This window comes from Ambystoma mexicanum, chromosome 8 (genome assembly GCF_040938575.1).
Source record: "Ambystoma mexicanum isolate Mex_15411 chromosome 8, UKY_AmexF1_1, whole genome shotgun sequence".
NCBI classification, from domain to species: domain Eukaryota; kingdom Metazoa; phylum Chordata; class Amphibia; order Caudata; family Ambystomatidae; genus Ambystoma; species Ambystoma mexicanum.
The window spans coordinates 1107897025-1107914318 of record NC_090929.1 but is presented as its reverse complement, the minus strand read 5'-3'; the positions used below and the strand labels follow the sequence as shown (position 1 = coordinate 1107914318).

At 44.6% G+C, this 17294-nt stretch overlaps 1 protein-coding gene across 1 annotated transcript in view; it reads right to left on the bottom strand.

Annotated features, from left to right (window-relative positions):
- The window catches only part of LOC138472788 (protein-arginine deiminase type-1-like), a 432575-nt gene that overhangs the window by 12939 nt on the left and 402342 nt on the right, over positions 1-17294 (bottom strand). The window contains exon 15 of the mRNA XM_069611135.1: positions 1141-1266. Within this exon, the coding sequence (XP_069467236.1) occupies positions 1141-1266 (126 nt within the window). The remainder of the gene's footprint in view (positions 1-1140; positions 1267-17294) is intronic.

Here is a 17294-nt window from a genome sequence, read left to right as displayed (position 1 = left end):
TCCCCATAATTAGGGTGGGGACTTCATCACAGACCTAGCCTTAAATATTGTTGATCATAAAACCCTTAATGACCGTCTACAGAGAGTTACACCTTTGGCACCAAAATCATTTAATTGGTTTCAGACCTTGTCACCAATATATCCTAGTATGTTCAATTTGAGACTTTCTCTCACACTCCAATCCAGCTGTGGGGTACCACACGGTTGCTCTATTTCAGTGCTACTTTCCACCAACGTTCAGCTCTGCAGTTGCGCACTTACATTTCTTACCTTTGTGTCCAGTCCATTATTCATGACAATTGACACCAGGGTATGAAGAATTGGAAATCCTGGAAAGCCCCAATTAAATCAAGAAAAAAATGACTTGTTTTGTAGTACACTCACCTCCACTAAGGTTTATGGGACTTTTGCACCTTCCTTCCCATGCCTACCTTGTTCAAGCCACAGAACATTGCTCTAATTCTGCCGAGAATGCATACTGGATGAACCCCTCCCAATGTAAAAAAAAAAGCCTTCTACTTTCACCTCAGAAAATAGAAAGCGATCTTTAGTTTTATTCTTCTGGACCTCAAGTCATAATGTTGGCGCTATTAAAAACGTACAGCTCGGTAAGGGCAATTCTCTCTTTGGCAGTTAGCCGGCCTCCTTCGTAAATGCACGTTAGGTACAGCAAAATGTAGCAGCCGGGACAATATTGCTTCAAATACTCTACAGGTGTCTCCAGATACTAAGGTGCTACAGCTTATATGGCTGAGCAAATTCAGCCTGATTTGCCCTTTAGATCCCTTCTCCCGTGCAACGCTGCCTTTTGGGAATTCCCTAATTCAGGCACTCCACTGCAGGTAGCAGATGCTTCAGTGTTTGTGAGCTTGTACAATAGAGAAAACTTCCCCCTAACAACCCCTCTATATCCAACAACCTCCCTTTCACAGCCGTACATAACCTCTTACCTTTTCTTCTTACACAGCTAGTCGGGCTATAAGAACAAAAATGCTAAGAGGCAGAATGGTCAGAGTCACTCACACACACATTTTTATGCAGGGCCACATAGCTCGGCCTAACCAATCACACTGTTCTTTAGTGTGAATTGTTTTGATAGTTTCACATTCCCCACAAGTAGGATCTATGCTGCTGACTCACCATGTTTGGGAAGAAGGCTCGGGCTTTCTTGTGCTCCATCAAGAACAATGCTGGGATGTCGATGATGTCTTGTTCAGTCAGGCCCAGCTCCTTTTTGAGGATATTCCGGTTCCAGTTAATGCACGACTGTGAAGAGCAGACCAGGAGAATGATCAGACACCTAATACATGGATACCAGCAATATTTATATTACAACCTGTATGTAATGGTTGTGTTAGTCTAGTTTATTTGTGCCATCACTTCCAACTTGCAAGAACAACATGACTGCAGTAAGTTATTGCCATTGGTTTTTAAGTCACAATGCATGCTGATGAGGCCAGCACAAAGTTTACATTCTCTCCCACAATAGAACAAACATGGTCACATAAACACTAAATTAAAGGGATCGGCAGCTTTCCAGAGTCCTTCATTCTGAATCGATAACTCACTGACTATTTGTAGTCACTATATGAACAGGAGTTATTTTTAGATGTAGCTTTATTTAGCGCACTGCTAGAGGTAAGTACATTAGAGCAAAAATCAATCTGAATGTTGACATTTAAAACAAAAAGTGACTAAAATGATTTTTGTTAAGTGTTGAAATAGGTGTTTAGAACACATGACCAGCACCACACTTGTGTGTTTCTTCCAAGAGTACAGCTTATTCATGTGGGTTTCTATATAGTCACAGCTAGATTATCACATGAATCAGTGGAAGCAAGTTGCAGTTTTAAGGGGCTGATGCTGTGCTCATGTAATATAGGATAGTATTGCCATGTGTACATAACATGAATGTAGTAAGTCACCTCAGAGTTCTATGACATTAAGGAGACACTCAACCTTGGTCTCGTTCCTCTATGTGGTTTCCAAACTCCTCAGTAACTTGGAGTCTAGTTGTACAATGCAGTTAGAAATTGCCTTTTTCTGAGAATTACCACAATTTCTTCCCCTCATATAATGTCCCTTCTTGGAAAGAGTCATGCACTGATTAATACCAATGATCTGCTCCTTCTGTAAGCACCAAGGCAATTTTATAATTTCTATAGCTAGCAAATGGATAGGTAGTGCCACTATACATGTGTTACAGTATGCACAACCCCAAATAATTAACAAAAAATAGAAAATAGTACTCAAACTCAATAGTATACTCTGCAGCCTAGTTCTGTGGTGCTTTAAAGGTAGTTCAGAACCCCAGTACCTCCAGTAGAGCCTATTTGTGCCTCCCTCACCATACAGACATCGCCTCCTCAGTATGATGGTGTCATTCCTGTTGGACACACAATGACAATGTACAGTATTTTATTTTTTATTTTATTGTTTAAAGCGTGGTCTTAGCTCGAGAGAAGAGGAGAGCCAAACAGGGTGTGGGAAGGCAGCATTTGGGCTGAAATCTTATAACAGGGCAGTACTTTGAGTTGCAGTCTGTATGTGCATGGGGATTAGTCTTTGGTCAGGTGTTGTTGAAAAAACACATTTTGAGAGTTTTGCAAAATTTGAAGAATTGTGGGAGCATTCCAAGTCAGTTCCCGGGTAGAGTTACTGTCATGATGCCTACCCCCGGAGCATCAGGCCAGGCCCAGCACCCCCGGAAGCAGGCATCATGCCCTCAGGTAAAAGCCCAGCGGCCCCTTATAGGGACTCTTTGGACTCAGTCCTGGCGCCTTTGGCGCCAGGCTCATGTTGGACATCAGTCCTGACGCCATAGGCGCCAGGCTCATAAAGGGAGGTGTTTTCTGCCCTTACCTGATACAGACCATGCTGCATGCTTCAGGCCTCCCTGAGACCTGAAAGGAACTATTTTTTCATAGGGACTATTTTTTCACTCGGGCGTGACCAGGGAAGGATACATACCTAGTTGGGGAGGGATACATACCTGGGACTTGTTTGGAGGCTATTTAAGCCACGCCCAGACAGCAGCTCATGCTTCGCGTTGTTCTGCTTCCTGCAGCTTAACGCTCACCGTGTCTGCTCCTGCTCCTGGACTACAGCCACGCCCGTCTTCAACCTGGAAGACCTGCAAGGAAGGAAGAGAAGAGAAAGGTGAAAACCAAGGATTATTTCAAGCTTCTTACCTGCATCCGGAATCTTCTCGCCAGCATCCCTGAAGGAAGACTTCAATTTAAAAGCATCGCGTTGCTCGCTGCCTCGCCACGCTTCATTCACCTGTCCTCGAGACATCTCCCGGCTCCATCGCGGCTGTCAGCATGACTGCCACATCTCTGCACCTAGGGGAGAGAGGAAGAAACAAAAGGTGAGCAGAAGGACACACAGAAGGAATGCCTGATTAACAGCCATAATACTTACCGGCTTTTCTTGCACATTTCGGGTCGGCGCCGCCCCGTTGGCAGGTACCGTACCCCGGCCCCTATGGGGAAAGGACTAGAGACATTTCAGAGGAATGATAAGGACATCTAGAGGGATCGCCCTCATTACTACTCACCTCGGCAGGTTAACCCCTCGACGTATCGCCTTCATTCTGCACCTGAAATAAAGGACAGATCACAGGTGAGAAAGACAGCATAAAGGGGGCCTCACTTGAACTTTGAACTTTCATACTTACGGCGCATCGCTCAGGAAAGTCAAGTGGATTTTGCCAGCGCCATTCTGAAAACCAGTGAAGTAACTGGACGAACGCGCGCCCCTGCACCAGAAGCAGGATGGAGAGTTCAACCTTCCAAACCATAAGGTGAGCTTAAACCGGGTTTGGAGGAATAGAGAGGAACGGAGGGGGGAACGGGGGAGCTAGCACACCATTCTGCAGACTGTTAATCCCCTTTCTCATCTGCAGAAGGATATTCCTACGGGCCAAGGAAAAACGATTTGGAGGTCCTGTCCAATCGGTGTTCCGGGTCCTGCGCATCACGCTAGAAGAGGCCGCAGTAATCCAGACTAGATCAGCACCCCCGTGGGAACCAGGTGGGCGTTACAGTTACAGAGGATGGGTGTGTGGCAAGAGAAGGATTGTTTGCAGGTCATCTCTTCGCAGACTATTTTTGATTCGAGCCGGTTGCTCTATTTGCTGCATGAGCGGCATTTGCCACCAGATATGTGGAGCATAGCCACCAGGTACACTTGTGTGCTGCTGCTTGTGACTTCTCAATAGAGGGTACATGCAGTCTTGATCAGTATCCTGGTGTGGATAGGAAGCCAAAGTAGTTTGTGTAAGACAAGGAGATTCTGTCAAATGCCCACGCATCAGTAATAGGATGTGCTGCAGCGTGGTGGACTGCTTTTAACAGAGCTATGAGAGCAGCTGGGAGCCCTGTCAGGGGGGCATTTCCACCATCAATGTGTGAGTGTGAGACCACAAAGGTCTGCACCACAATCCGGAAGTCCTGTGGCAGGATGAAGGGTTTGATTTTGTGAAGGGTGTTGATTTGGAGCCTGGCTATGTGTTCCGGGAAGGTCAGACTGCTGTTAATGGTGAAGCCTAAGGATTTTGCTGGATCCGAGAGTTGCAAATCAAATCCTTCTAGGTGTATATCATTCAGCCATTATTGAACACGTTGTTGTGTAGCAGGAGGACCAATGAGGATGAATTCAGTCTTGGATGGTTTAAGTTTGGGGTAGGAAGTCAACACCAGGTCTGGATGATTGCTAGTTAATCAGAGAGACGCCCAATGTCCTGTGGGCATTTTACTCTTATGTACAACTGAGTACCATCTGCGTATTGGTGCATTGCTATATCGGGATATTTGAGGAGGGTGTCCAGTGGCTCCACGTAAAGGTTAAAAAGGATCAGTGAGAGGTTGGAGCCTTTGGTACTCCACAGGAGACTGGGAGTTGGTTAGAATGTAGCATGTTCAACTGGATGGCCTGGTAACTGCCAGACAGGTAGGAGGTAAACCAATTAAGGGCAGTGCCAGAGAATCTCATCCTGTTGGTGTGGAGGGAGGTCAAAATGCTGTGGTCGATGGTGTTGAATGCAGTTGAAAAGTCAAGGGCGAGAAGGCATGAGTCACCTTTATCCATGTTTTGCAGGGCATCATCCACCACCTGGATGGCGTTGCCTTGATGCTGCACCTGGGATGGAATCCCTACTGATAATCATGAAGTTGTTTGGTTCTCCCAGTACTTGTCAGAGACATTGGTACTGGTAACATTGTCCACATATCTCAATGCTGATTTGGCTGCAATGTACCTTTGATACTGGCTGTACACAACCTTTCATGATACTGTTTGTTATTTCATTTAATTGGATCCTTGCCTTTCATCGTTGTTAGAAGCACACACACACCTTCATGGGTTGAACCTCACCACAGGTGTGCTTTGAGCAGGAGGAGAGTGTGTCATAGATTCCCTATGAAGCGCACAAGTGCCCAGATGCTTGCCACTCTATAGCAGCCATGGCTGCACGGTGTGGGGGTAGAAAGGACTGCCTACTGCAATAGTGATAGATTTGGGTATTCCATCTTCTCAAGCACTGTTAAGTTTAATATGTTCAGTAAATCATTTATTTTACACCTGTGGCATTTGTTTGACTTTGATTTAGTCACTGTATATTAAGTACTTTCATTTTGGAGTGCCCTAATTAATCACAGGAAAGAAAGCTGGTAAATGTGTTTTATTACGAGTTCATGATTTATTATTTTTACAGTATGTATAACTTAGCACTTTCCAGTACATAGTGAATGCATGTGGCATATTTATATGTTCTACATACAAAACAAAAAACAACCAGAAACAATCTATTTTATAATGAACAATTGTAGGTCAAAGCAGGATCGACTTTGCTCCACAATTCGGTCTCCAGCTGATATCAGACAGGTGCCCTAACTTTCGTGTCCTATGTTGTCCAACGAAAGTGATTATTACACTGCTTCCAAAGATATGGAATTTACTGCACTTGACAATCAACTTACTAATGAGCAAGAGGTGCTTGATCGCAGCCATTGTCTGTGGTCATAGAAAGAATTGGGATTAGAGGGGAGCAATGGTATTTCGATATACACACAATACAACATAAAACATTTATCAATTATAGACTACCACGTGTTTCTGAATGGGTCTTTATCGCAATGTGGTGTATGTGCAAAGCAACATTTAAAGCTAAAAGGAAAACAGAGCCAGTGATTATAGCAAGCTGTGCTATGGGGTACACGGCGGTTGCTACGTAAAATGCCAATATGTGCATGATTGCATTGCAGAATATGCTGCTTGTCAGTGTTATGATGCTGCAGCACTTGTATAATGGGACAGCATTTTAAAAATAACCTAAAACATACCTCAGCTGCAGTGAGTTGCTTTCTTGCCACTACTTCAACCAGGGATTCCGAACCAGTGGCAAATGTTTTGGACTACAGTTCCCAGCAGCACTATTTATTTATGTATTTAATTTATTTTAATCTGTATTAAGCGCTGCTCACCCTCAGAGCGCTTTGAGGCAGGGTGCTAGCCAGCATTGGCCATTTTAAGAGAGTAGTATTTCAAAACATGCAGAGTTGCAGACACTGACCTTTAAGATTATAATCTGTGCTTACTGTAAAATGCATAAATCATATACATAGTAGATGGCTTACATCCCTTGTCTCAGCCATGGGTGATCATTTTGGGATTCATATGTTGAAATTGCAGAATACAAAGTTATGCGCACAGTGCTGCTACACTCAAATTTAGTTTTCCATAGAAGCCTTAAAACATTCAATAACATTTTGTATATTTGAAAAGGGAGCTGAACGTTGTGTGCCCATACCAGCTACAAGCCTGTAGCATCACCGATTCTGTGCAGTTGTACCCGAGACCTGCCTGCCCTTTATCAGGTGAGAGTGCTGCAATGCCTCTCATCCCCCGTATTTGGCAAAAATGGAGCATAACAGACAGGAATGGTGTAAAGCCTGGAGGGGGGTATTTGTACTCCTGCTCTCTATATGGCAGAGCAGAGGCACAGAGCACCCCAGACAAGATTCTCTATTTGGTAAACGTGGACGAGCAATCAGGGCTTAAGCTCTCAGGAGGTGATGCAGGCTGGTTCTTAAGTACAGTGCAGTCCCCACGCACCCACAAAGGAATGTCCACACACTATGTTAGTGATAACACAGTTCTTTATATAAATAAGGCTCAAGTTATGTACACAATCACAATAACACAATTTGTGCTCAGGTAACTCAAAAATGATAAGTATATACAGTCTCTATGTGGTACCACAATTACTCCTTTGATTCCATTAAAATGCATCAACTGTAGGTAGTTCAAATTGCATACAAATAAATTAATAAAGGGCATCAACAATAGACACGAGGAGGAAAACAAAACAATTGGCAGAATACTGGTCCCCTACCGCTAGGCACAGTTCTGTGTGAGGATCCCCTCCCCACCTGGGCAACCTTTAAAGAATGCTATTTTACAAGCCCAATCCATATATTGTTCAATATAGTCTTGGTTCCCTCTAAAAAGGTTCGACTACCCCAATATACCTGGTTTAGCAGATGGACCCTTCTTAAGTGATTCGCTTTAAGGCAGAAGCCACGGATCATCGAGATCCCTCGAAGAAAAGGTGAACAAAGATGTTGAGGCAGCAGATTTGAGCCTGGCAGAGCTTGTCGACGATCGGTCGTGGACGTCATGCGAAGATGAGGCGTGCGGTGCACCTCGACGACGATAGTTAATTGCCGCAAAGAGTCAATGAAGAACTTTAGCCCAGCAAGGGCATCGGCATCTTTGTGGTCTTCGGGTGGTGGGAAACTCACCGGCGGATTCTCCTCGGTTCGTCGGCGGCCTTGACTATCTCTGGCGGGACAAAGCGGTCGTCGGTGATGAGTGAACGAGTCCTTGTTTCAAAGTGTTCTTAGGCAATGGAGTGTTGCGTCTCCGGTCATCAGCGGCGCAGCGTCAAGCTGTCCCCGCTTCTGGGCAACACGGCTTTGATGAGTCTCCAGCATTTACGGAGATCCTCCGAACCCTGGTCGACAACGGTGGACGGAATGTCCGGGCGCTTCTCTTCAGTTTCCTTGGCAGTCCCCGTCTCTGGTCGACTGTCATTCGAAGGCTGGCTTCCAGGGAGCCTTGGTGAAGGTTAGCTGGTGCACGATGGTCCCTCATAGCTCAGGAAGAGGTCTCCTAGCCAGGTCCTCTCTTGGATCAGTTTCTTGAAGGCACAGCAGCTTTCAGATTGCGTCGAAGGGAACATCAGTTAACCTTCTTCCAGCTCGGCTTCGAGAGTAAGCATCAAGTATCGACTTCAACTTCTGAACAATTTACATCAGTGAGTGGGCTCCAGATATACTGTTTGGTCTCTCATTCACTCTGCTGGGTCACACTCAGGCAACCAATCATTCAGAAGGGCATTCATGCAGGCAGACAGCCAATCAGGCTCACAGTGCATTCGGGCCATTCTTCTCCATCCAGACACTCACAACAAGGAATGTGGATTGGAAGAAGCACCCAGTCATTCAGCACTCCACACTGCATTCATACCAGTTTTGGGCAGGGCTGTCTTAGTCTTTGTGTCACATACCAGAAACCAGACACCCAGGTCCCACCCCAAGGGTGTACCAACAACATACAGTCACTGGGAAGGCTCCAGCCAGTCTGGCCTGGACTTCCCCACAATACCATATATGGAACTTCCACCCAACAGCCAGTCAGGGGAGGGAGATGATTCAGGGCTTCCCATGACTTTGGGAAAACAAGGTAACAGGCAATAGAAAGCAACAGGGCTTGTCTCCTATCAGGAATCAACCGATTCCAATGGCAGGGCCTGGGTATCCCAAAATGGGGGATACTCAGAGCACCTGTCAAATTCAGCCTGGAGCGGATACCGGTGCATACCCTGCTCTGTGGGCCACACACAGGTGCCCAAAAATATAATCTAGGGGTACAGGGTTGTACCGCCACCCATGGGTGTCATAAGGGTATCCCGAGGGTCTGTATACCAAACCAAAAAGAGGAAGTGATACACTGCCAGGGGTCCCACATGGACTCCTGTGCAGAAAATAACAGAACACATATGATAAAAGGACTACAGTTTAGTTTAGTTTCTTTATTTGTACCGTGCGCCGAACTCTGAGGTAACTGGGCGCCGGAGACTTAGAGGAGGTTACAACATAATATAGACATACAGGATAATAACAATAAGTGCAGCTGACCAGGTTACATGGTGGTCGAGAGGCAGACATAGGATAGGAATATATTAATTAGTGTGTCAGACAGAGGTGGAGTTCTTGTTGGCAAGCCAGGACTTCGCTTTTGCTCTGAAAGTCCAAAAGGAAGGTTCTGCTCTAAGGTTCAGCGGTATGGCGTACCATTGTTTGGCGGCTAGGACCGGGTAGCTGGAGCCACCTGCTTTATTTAGGGAGAATTTGGGGATGGATAGGCAGCGAGAGTACGGCGTTCTGGTTGAGGTGTGTCTGTTGAACTTGTCTGCCAAGTATTTGGGGGCATCATTAGAGAGGCATTTGTGGACGATGATGAGAGATCTGAGGGTGATTCTGTCATGTACAGGGAGCCAATGGGCATCTTGTCTGAGGTTGGAGATGTGTGAATGCCGCAGGATACTCAGAGCCGCTCTGAGGGCATTATTCTGCAGCACCTGTAGCTTGTTCAAATTGCATTCTGAGGTGCCAAGTAAGAGAGTGTTGCAGTAGTCAATTTTTGAGAGCACAAGCGCTCTGGCTAGTGTGATGCAACTGGAAGGTGAGGAAGGATTTGCAGGCATTGATGAGCTTATTTGTGTAAACTGTGGAGGAGGCTGTGGCGTTCACCTGTTTTTTGAGCGAGAGTGTGGAATCTAGGTAGACCCCTAGAGTTTTAATTTCTTTGGCCACAGTGATTAGGTTACCGTCTATGTTGATAGATGCGTAACGGGGGTCCAGTTTATTTAGCCTTGGTTGGGAGCCGACGAGAAGGAGCTCAGTTTTCTCGTTGTTGAGGCATAAGCCGTGATCTGCCATCCAGGCTTGGATTTCCAGGTATAGGTTGTAGATCCGTATGGAGTCCTCTTCATAGCAACCTTATAGAGTGATGAGAACCTGGGTATCGTCATCATAATTTGTGTATGTGACCCCCAAGTTATCAAGGCGGTCGAACAATAGCTTTGTGAAGATATTGTATAAGGTCGGCAAGAGGCATAAACCTGGTGGGACGCCACATTGGATGGGGATGGGGTGGGCTGAAGCCCCCGGAGAGAAGATCCGGGTGGTTCAGTCGGCTTGGAAGGATTGGACCCAGGTGGTCACCTGGCTAGAGGCCGTCAGTTGTTCCGTGAGGATCTGATGGTCGACAAGGTCATAGGCTGCCGAGAGGTCAAGCAGCAGGAGAATGGATAGATTGCCCTTATCCTTTGCCTCGTCCATCCGGATTCTTAAGTCCAGGAGGGCTGTCTCTGTTCCGTGCCTTGGTCTGAAGCCAGATTGTCTAAGGCCCAGGAGGTTGTTCTCTTCCAAATGCTTCTGGATTTGCAGGTAGACCACTTTGTCTAAAATCTTAAGGATGTAAGGCATGGTGGTAATCAGCCTGTAATTGGTTGGGTTGTTGGGGTCTAGGTTCGTTTTTTTTTTAGAAGGGGCATGACCCAGGCCTCCTTGAGGCTGCTAGGGACTGAGCTCGTTTTGAAGGAGGTGTTGATTAGGGCTGTTATGAAAGGGGCCAGATTGTTGGCACCTTCCTGGATGATGGGGGCTGGGCAGGAGTCCCCTTGGCATCTGGGTGGCTTGAGGCCACTTCTTTTGTTGACACCGGGCTGAAAGAGAAGGGGGAGCATGTGGAGTTTTAGAGGTGGGTGGTGGTGGGGGGGGGTTGCTTTTTTGGCTAGACTGAGCTTTTTCTGTTCAATTCTGGATTGTAACATGGCAATTTTGTCAGCCAAGGCTTTTTGTATCCTCTCACACCAGTCTGCATCTTTCATGCAGGTTTCTGAGGGTGTGCAATCAGGGCTTAAGCTCTCAGGCGGTGATGCAGGCTGGTTCTTAAGTACAGTGTAATCCCCAAGCACCCACAGACGAATGTCCACAAACTATGTTAGTGATAACACAGTTCTTTATATAAACAAGGCTCAAGTTATGTACACAATCACAATAACACACTTTGTGCTCAGGTAACTCTAAAATGATAAGTATATACAGTCTCTATGTGGTAGCACAATTACTCCTTTGATTCCATTAAAATGCATCAACAGTAGACAGTTCAGATTGCATACAAATCAATTAATAAAGGGTATCAACAATAGACATGAGGAGGAAAACAAGTTGGTTAAACAATTGGCAGAATACTAGGCCCCTACCGCTAGGCACAGTTCTGTGCGAGTATCGCCCCACCTGGGCACTCTATAAAGAATGCAATTTAACAAGCCCAGTCTATATATTGTTCAATATAGTCTTGCTTCCCTCTAAAAAGGTTTGACTACCCCGAATGTACCTGGTTTAGCAGAGTTCGACATCGAGTCATAGACGGGTTCTTCTTGAGTGACTCCCTTTAAGGCAGAAGCCACGGATCGTCGAGATCCCTCGAAGAAAAGGTAAACAAAGGCATTGAAGCAGCAGCTTCAGTCCTGGCGGTGCTTGTCGACGATCGGTCATGGACGTCCTGCGAAGATGAGGCGTGCAGTGCACCTCAACGATGATAATTCATTGCAGCAAAGAGTCAATGAAGAACTTTGGCCCAGCAAGGGCGTCTGTGTCTTTGTGATCTTTGGGTCTTGGGAAACCCACAAGCGGATTCTCCTCAGGTCATCGGCGGCCTTGACTTTCTTTGGCGGGACAAAGCGGTCATCAGTGATGATCGAGGGAGTCCTTGTTTGAAAGTGTTCTTAGGCAATGGAGCGTGGTAGTTTCATGTAGTAGCACGAGAAACTTTGTGCAGTTTTTTTGTTCAATTTGTGGTGGGTTTGCGCAGTGGCATGAGAAACTTTGTGCTGCTGTTTTCAATTCACATTAGGTTTGCACAGCGTCACGAGAAACTTTGTGCCGCTCTTTTGTATTTGTACTAGGTTCACACAGCGGCACTAAAAACTTCAATCCACTCTTTTCAATTCGTACTTGGTTCATGCAGCAGCACGAGAAACTTCATGCCCCTCGTTTCGATATGCTGGGGTGGCAGAACGGTGTATTTCGGTGAAACATACTGAAATCTTTTAGATTTTGTTTCCGCGGCACGCAGAATTTTTCTCTGCCCTACCCATTGCTACAAAGTGCAGGCGAGCCACCAGCTGCAGCTGCGGTGGGATGGTAGCCCTGATGGTGGGCTCTCTCTCAAAGTCTTCCTTTATCAAGGTGAGCAGGTCTGCAGTGTTGTCCCAGTCCCACTTCAGCCAAGAGAGTGTGATTATTTGGTTGTCAGTCAGTGCACAGGGTGAAGGCATGGCATGAAGCGTGAGCTGTCTCCACTTCACATTGCCTTTGCTGAGCTATTATCTGCGGCGGATGCTGCTCTGCATGTCTCTGCAGGTGAATAAAAAGTGGAAATTGTGTGGCTGCAGTCCACATCTACTAAGGTGTTGCATGTTTCTTGGAAGTGGGACTGAGAAAGGTGCAGGCCTTTAATATTCATTTAGTTGCAATTGGAAGCTTTTGTGAAATAATATTTATCATCTGGATCCATTTACTTTTACCTCTTAGGCAGAGGTAAGCGCATTGATTTTTTTGAGAAATTACTAACTGCTTTGGTGGTATTTCAATAGTAGTTTACATTGTAATACTGTGGATTTAACATTTTCTTTGTTGCTGTTATTTCTCTGGAAGCATTAGCATTCGAAGGATTAACAATGTTTTTCGGCAGCGATTCATCGAGTCCCACGGAATTAGCGGCAGAGTAATTAGGACCAATTTTGTGTTGCTTGCAATTTGGTGGCGCGATAAGAGTGGTTGTAATTATGTTACTGCCAAACTAGGAATGAGGCCCAAATAAAATGCCAGCCTTGTGACTTATCTTTTCAGGCAGGCTACCTCAAATTGATAGATTAAAATTTGGCAATACTTCGTCATTTATAAAATGTATGCGCTACAGCTCACATTAGAGGATATCATTTTTACTTGACATCTCTCTTAGACTAGTGGCGGTGTGAAGACACAACACCGACTGAAATCATACTGAATTTGCATTTGATAATAGCAACAGGCTGGTCTTTGGGTCTCAAAGTAGAACAATGTCATTTCTCAGGTTTCAACTGGACTATTTTACTCCATTTCACTTAAGGACGTTTTCACCTTGGATGAGTAGATTGTTTAAATGCGCAATTTCTTTTAAAAATAATAACATTGGGCCTTGAACGTACATTTTATGCGGCGACATTGAAAGTTGACCATTCTTTTACTCGGTCTATTAATAAATGACAGTTGTACAATTTCAAACCAACACTTCTTAAAGTTTTTCTTTCTTTTCGGGGGCATGCACAACTTGACACGAAAGTCATTAAAAGGCGAAAACATTACTGAGACACGCAATATGATCTATGGCGTTGTCATTATTGATATCACAAATCTCCAAAAGAAGCAGAAGGATACAACAATAACACGTATTTTTTTCAAACATGAACATCCGCGCCACGCATTCAAAAGGTGAGGTGTCATCAGAGTTTTAGCTCAAAACACCGGTGAGCCACAGTTTGTAGCCTGAAACAGGGTCTGGTTTAGGGCTCAAAGGTAAACGAATGATTTATTTTTCAAACACCACTTGATCTTTCGCATTCTGTTCTTGGCATTTGCCTCACCAAGAGGGACATATTTGTTATGCTGCAAGCAACTAAGGGCCACATTTTGTACTGTGGCTCTAGGACAGCTGCTCGTGTTCGAAGAGCACATATTTGGGTATTCCCAGAAATAGGTGATGCTTCCGAGAAATTGGGGTTACTTTTTGTAGCAGGTGATTGTCTTTTTTAGGGGTATCTGGCCTCAGTCTCATGTGTTTCTGTGTGCTGGCATTTCTCAGTCACTGTCGTATGGGATGGGGGAATCGGTGTACTGTTTGGAAGAATATGTAGGGTGAAATCAATGTGTGTGTGTTTGTTTTTCTTATGATTCAACATGGAACCAGTACCGAGGTGGCATTTGGAGAGATTTTCTTGCTTCAGAGGGCGTAAGCAAAGGGTGTTAATTACTGTAAACGCTCTATTGACATCTTCATTTAAGGAGACAGCAAAGAAATTCCAGATCAAACAACGTAAATTCCCAACAATAGTCCTCTGGGTAACGGTTGCAGGTGTGTTTGTGGAGTGTGCTGTGTCGCTGGTCAGTGTGGTATGTTTAGTGGGTGATGTTGGTATTGGGGAGGTCACAATTGTCACCGTCTCTGTTCTGGGTCTTGTTACAATTGCAGGTTTGCTTGTGTAGGATGTTGTGACAGTGTCAATGTAGTGTGCTTAGTGGGAGATTTCTGTGGAGGTGACAGTCATTGGTGTGCGAGTTAGGAGTCTTTTTTCATGAGTGGGGACTGGGTATTTTTTTGGGTTGCTTTCACTGTTGTCTTCCAGGAGAGAAGAGGGTTTTCAGTAGATGTTGTGGATGGATGCAATTGGATGTTTTGTTTTTGGTGCTTTCCATGTAGAAAGTGTTGAGGTGGTTGTGATGAGGGGGCGATGTGTGCGTGTTGCGTTGATGTACTAGTTGTGGACAGTGGTGTTATTAGGGATGTGGGCAGCAGTGTGTTTCAATTGTGGTTTGTGTTGTTGCAGTGTCTGTGGTATTGTGGTGGAAAGGGGATTGTGGATGTATTAAAACGCAGAGTGGTTATTGGTTTACGAGTAATAGTGCAACTAGATAAGATGGGAGTTGTGAGTGGGTGGTAATTGTGAGTGTTGCATTTAAGGCCCTTTTCAAGTCTGTGGAGTGTGCTGTGTATGTGTGTGTGTGTGTAGTTTTGACCTTGTTAGTTTTCTTTTCTTGTACTTCTGTTTTTTCTTGATCTCTACAGGGCACAACCAACATGAAAGGGGCACATTGTATGATGTTATAGGTTAAATGATGTGTGCATGTTACCTGTATGTCACTATGTTGTTAGTTTTAATTACTCCCTTCTTAACTTGTGATGTCTCTCCCTTGCCTGGGGTTGGAGTTGATCCATCATTTGTTCTTGTTCATCAGGTAGTTCTGTAAAAAGATGCACATATTCATTATTATGTCAAGTTCTTTCTTGTAAAGTATACGTTTCTAGTTTAGCGCTAAGTTAACACTGTATACCAATTGTACTAACGGTTACATTGGTGATTTTGCTAGTAAGTTCAATTTTGAGAGGTTGTTATGCTATGATGGATGATCCGTTGTGTTCTGTTATATTTCTTACTTAATGTTTAGTCTTGAGTTATGTCGATGGTGATGGTGACAATGTTTGTGGTTTTCATGTTTACGTGGCTTGAGGGATGGCAGACTTGAATTAAAGGTTTTTGGCCACATAACATTTCCAACTTATCATGGATTTTGTTATGATGTGTTCAGCCCCAGCAATTACAATCAGCCCACAAGATTATGACTAGAATGCTAATGGGCACTTGGATGTTAGAATGCATGGAGGATTCTAAGATTTTCACTTGAAGCCTTAGAGCGGAAGTGAACAAATACATGCTATCCTATGAAGATAGAAATAAACACTCCCTCACCTGATCAGAGGACTCTGTGTCTTATTTCATGTAGCGATGAGGATGGGATGTATCTGAGCAAGTCCATGCATTCTAGAATCCAAGTACCCATTTCAGGACTTGAATGACTGATTGGATATCAGTGAGTAGGTTGAGCCCCGTCTAGGAATCTGGAATATTTTGTTATTTAAGAAAGCTTTCAGCCATCATCAGGAATATTCCATTCAAGATGTTCATGGTGTGTACACTTAATTTGGTGAAAGGGACAACTTTCTTTATCAGCATTTGTCGCTGGTGTTTACTTGGTTTGGGGTGTGGTTTTGTCCTTTGACATAAGAGGCGCTGTGTAATTTCTTAGCTGGTCAGGTGTGTAGCAATGTGGTGTGGGTCTATTTCCAGATTGTAAGCTACGTGTGTATGGACATCTCCAGGTCCGCCAAGTGGATGTATGTGTGTTTTATTGGTGAGTGTTCTTGGGTGAACTTGTATGCAAAGGTCTTTCTTTGTAATAGAAGGAAGGAAGGAGTTAGGGCATGTCCTCCTGTAGTGTCCCTGCCTCGCTGCATGTCTGAATGAGTGATGTCATCTGTAGAATGCTAAGTGAGTGTCGGAATGTTGTTGGAATGATTGAGTGTTCCACCCCAGGCAGTTGGAAGGGAAGAATAATGAACGAGCTTCATGCAATGTGTGAGGGAATTCAGATTTCAATCCCATCATCACTAGTAATAGAACTTGGGAAATGTTGTAATTGCATGTTAAAAGGGACTAGTCACTCATTTACATTCTTTTTAATTTGCTTAGTGTATTTGGGGGGTTTATAATTGATCTGGCTTTGACAGTACCAATATTATAAGTACCTTGTCATAAAAGGTGAGTCACAAAGAGCATATTTTTCAGGAATGGAAAGTGAAAAGAAGCCCACTTTATACACATTGCAGATCGAGAGGCTTCTGCGTACAGCTTATAGTTCATAACATAACACCTTCCACAAAAGTGGACTTGAACACAAGCAGCACTTGTTGAAATTATTTGCATTTATGAAGGAAATGTAAGGGTGTTGAAGAAGGAAGCTGACACAAGGGTGGCATGTTTGTTGCTTTAGACTTGTATTGTAGTGAGAAAAAAACTCACTCTCCCCATCTACAAGAGGGGTTTCCCAGCCTCAAACTAATACTAAAGGCTGTGTCTGAATGTTAGTCGAAATCAAAAGTCCCCTTGTCCTCTTTTACAACCTACTTCTATCCCTTACATGACAACTAAAGACTAATATGAGCCAAAAGAATGTTCCTTCTCCAGGAGAATGACTCCCTTCTCCTGGTATAAGGGAGGCATTCCCCAAATGTCCTCTTGAAAAAAGGTACCAGGAGAATGACTCCCTTCACCTGGCTGGTAGTTCCAGCACTTTATACAGTCATCTTTCTGTACCAGGAGAATGGCTTCCTTCTCCTGGTACTGCTCTGAACTCTCCAAGCCCAGGGGGAATGACTCCCTTCCCCAGGTGTCTATTCAGAGTACTTGAAAGTGTTCAATTAATTTTCTCACCAGTAGAATTACTCCCTTCTCCTGGCGTTTGAGAATTCTTTTTCAACTTGATTTTCATCTTGGCACTCTTTCACTGAGTCAACAAACATATCGGGTACCCAGACCCTTCCATGGTGTTCAGTGGACTCATCCC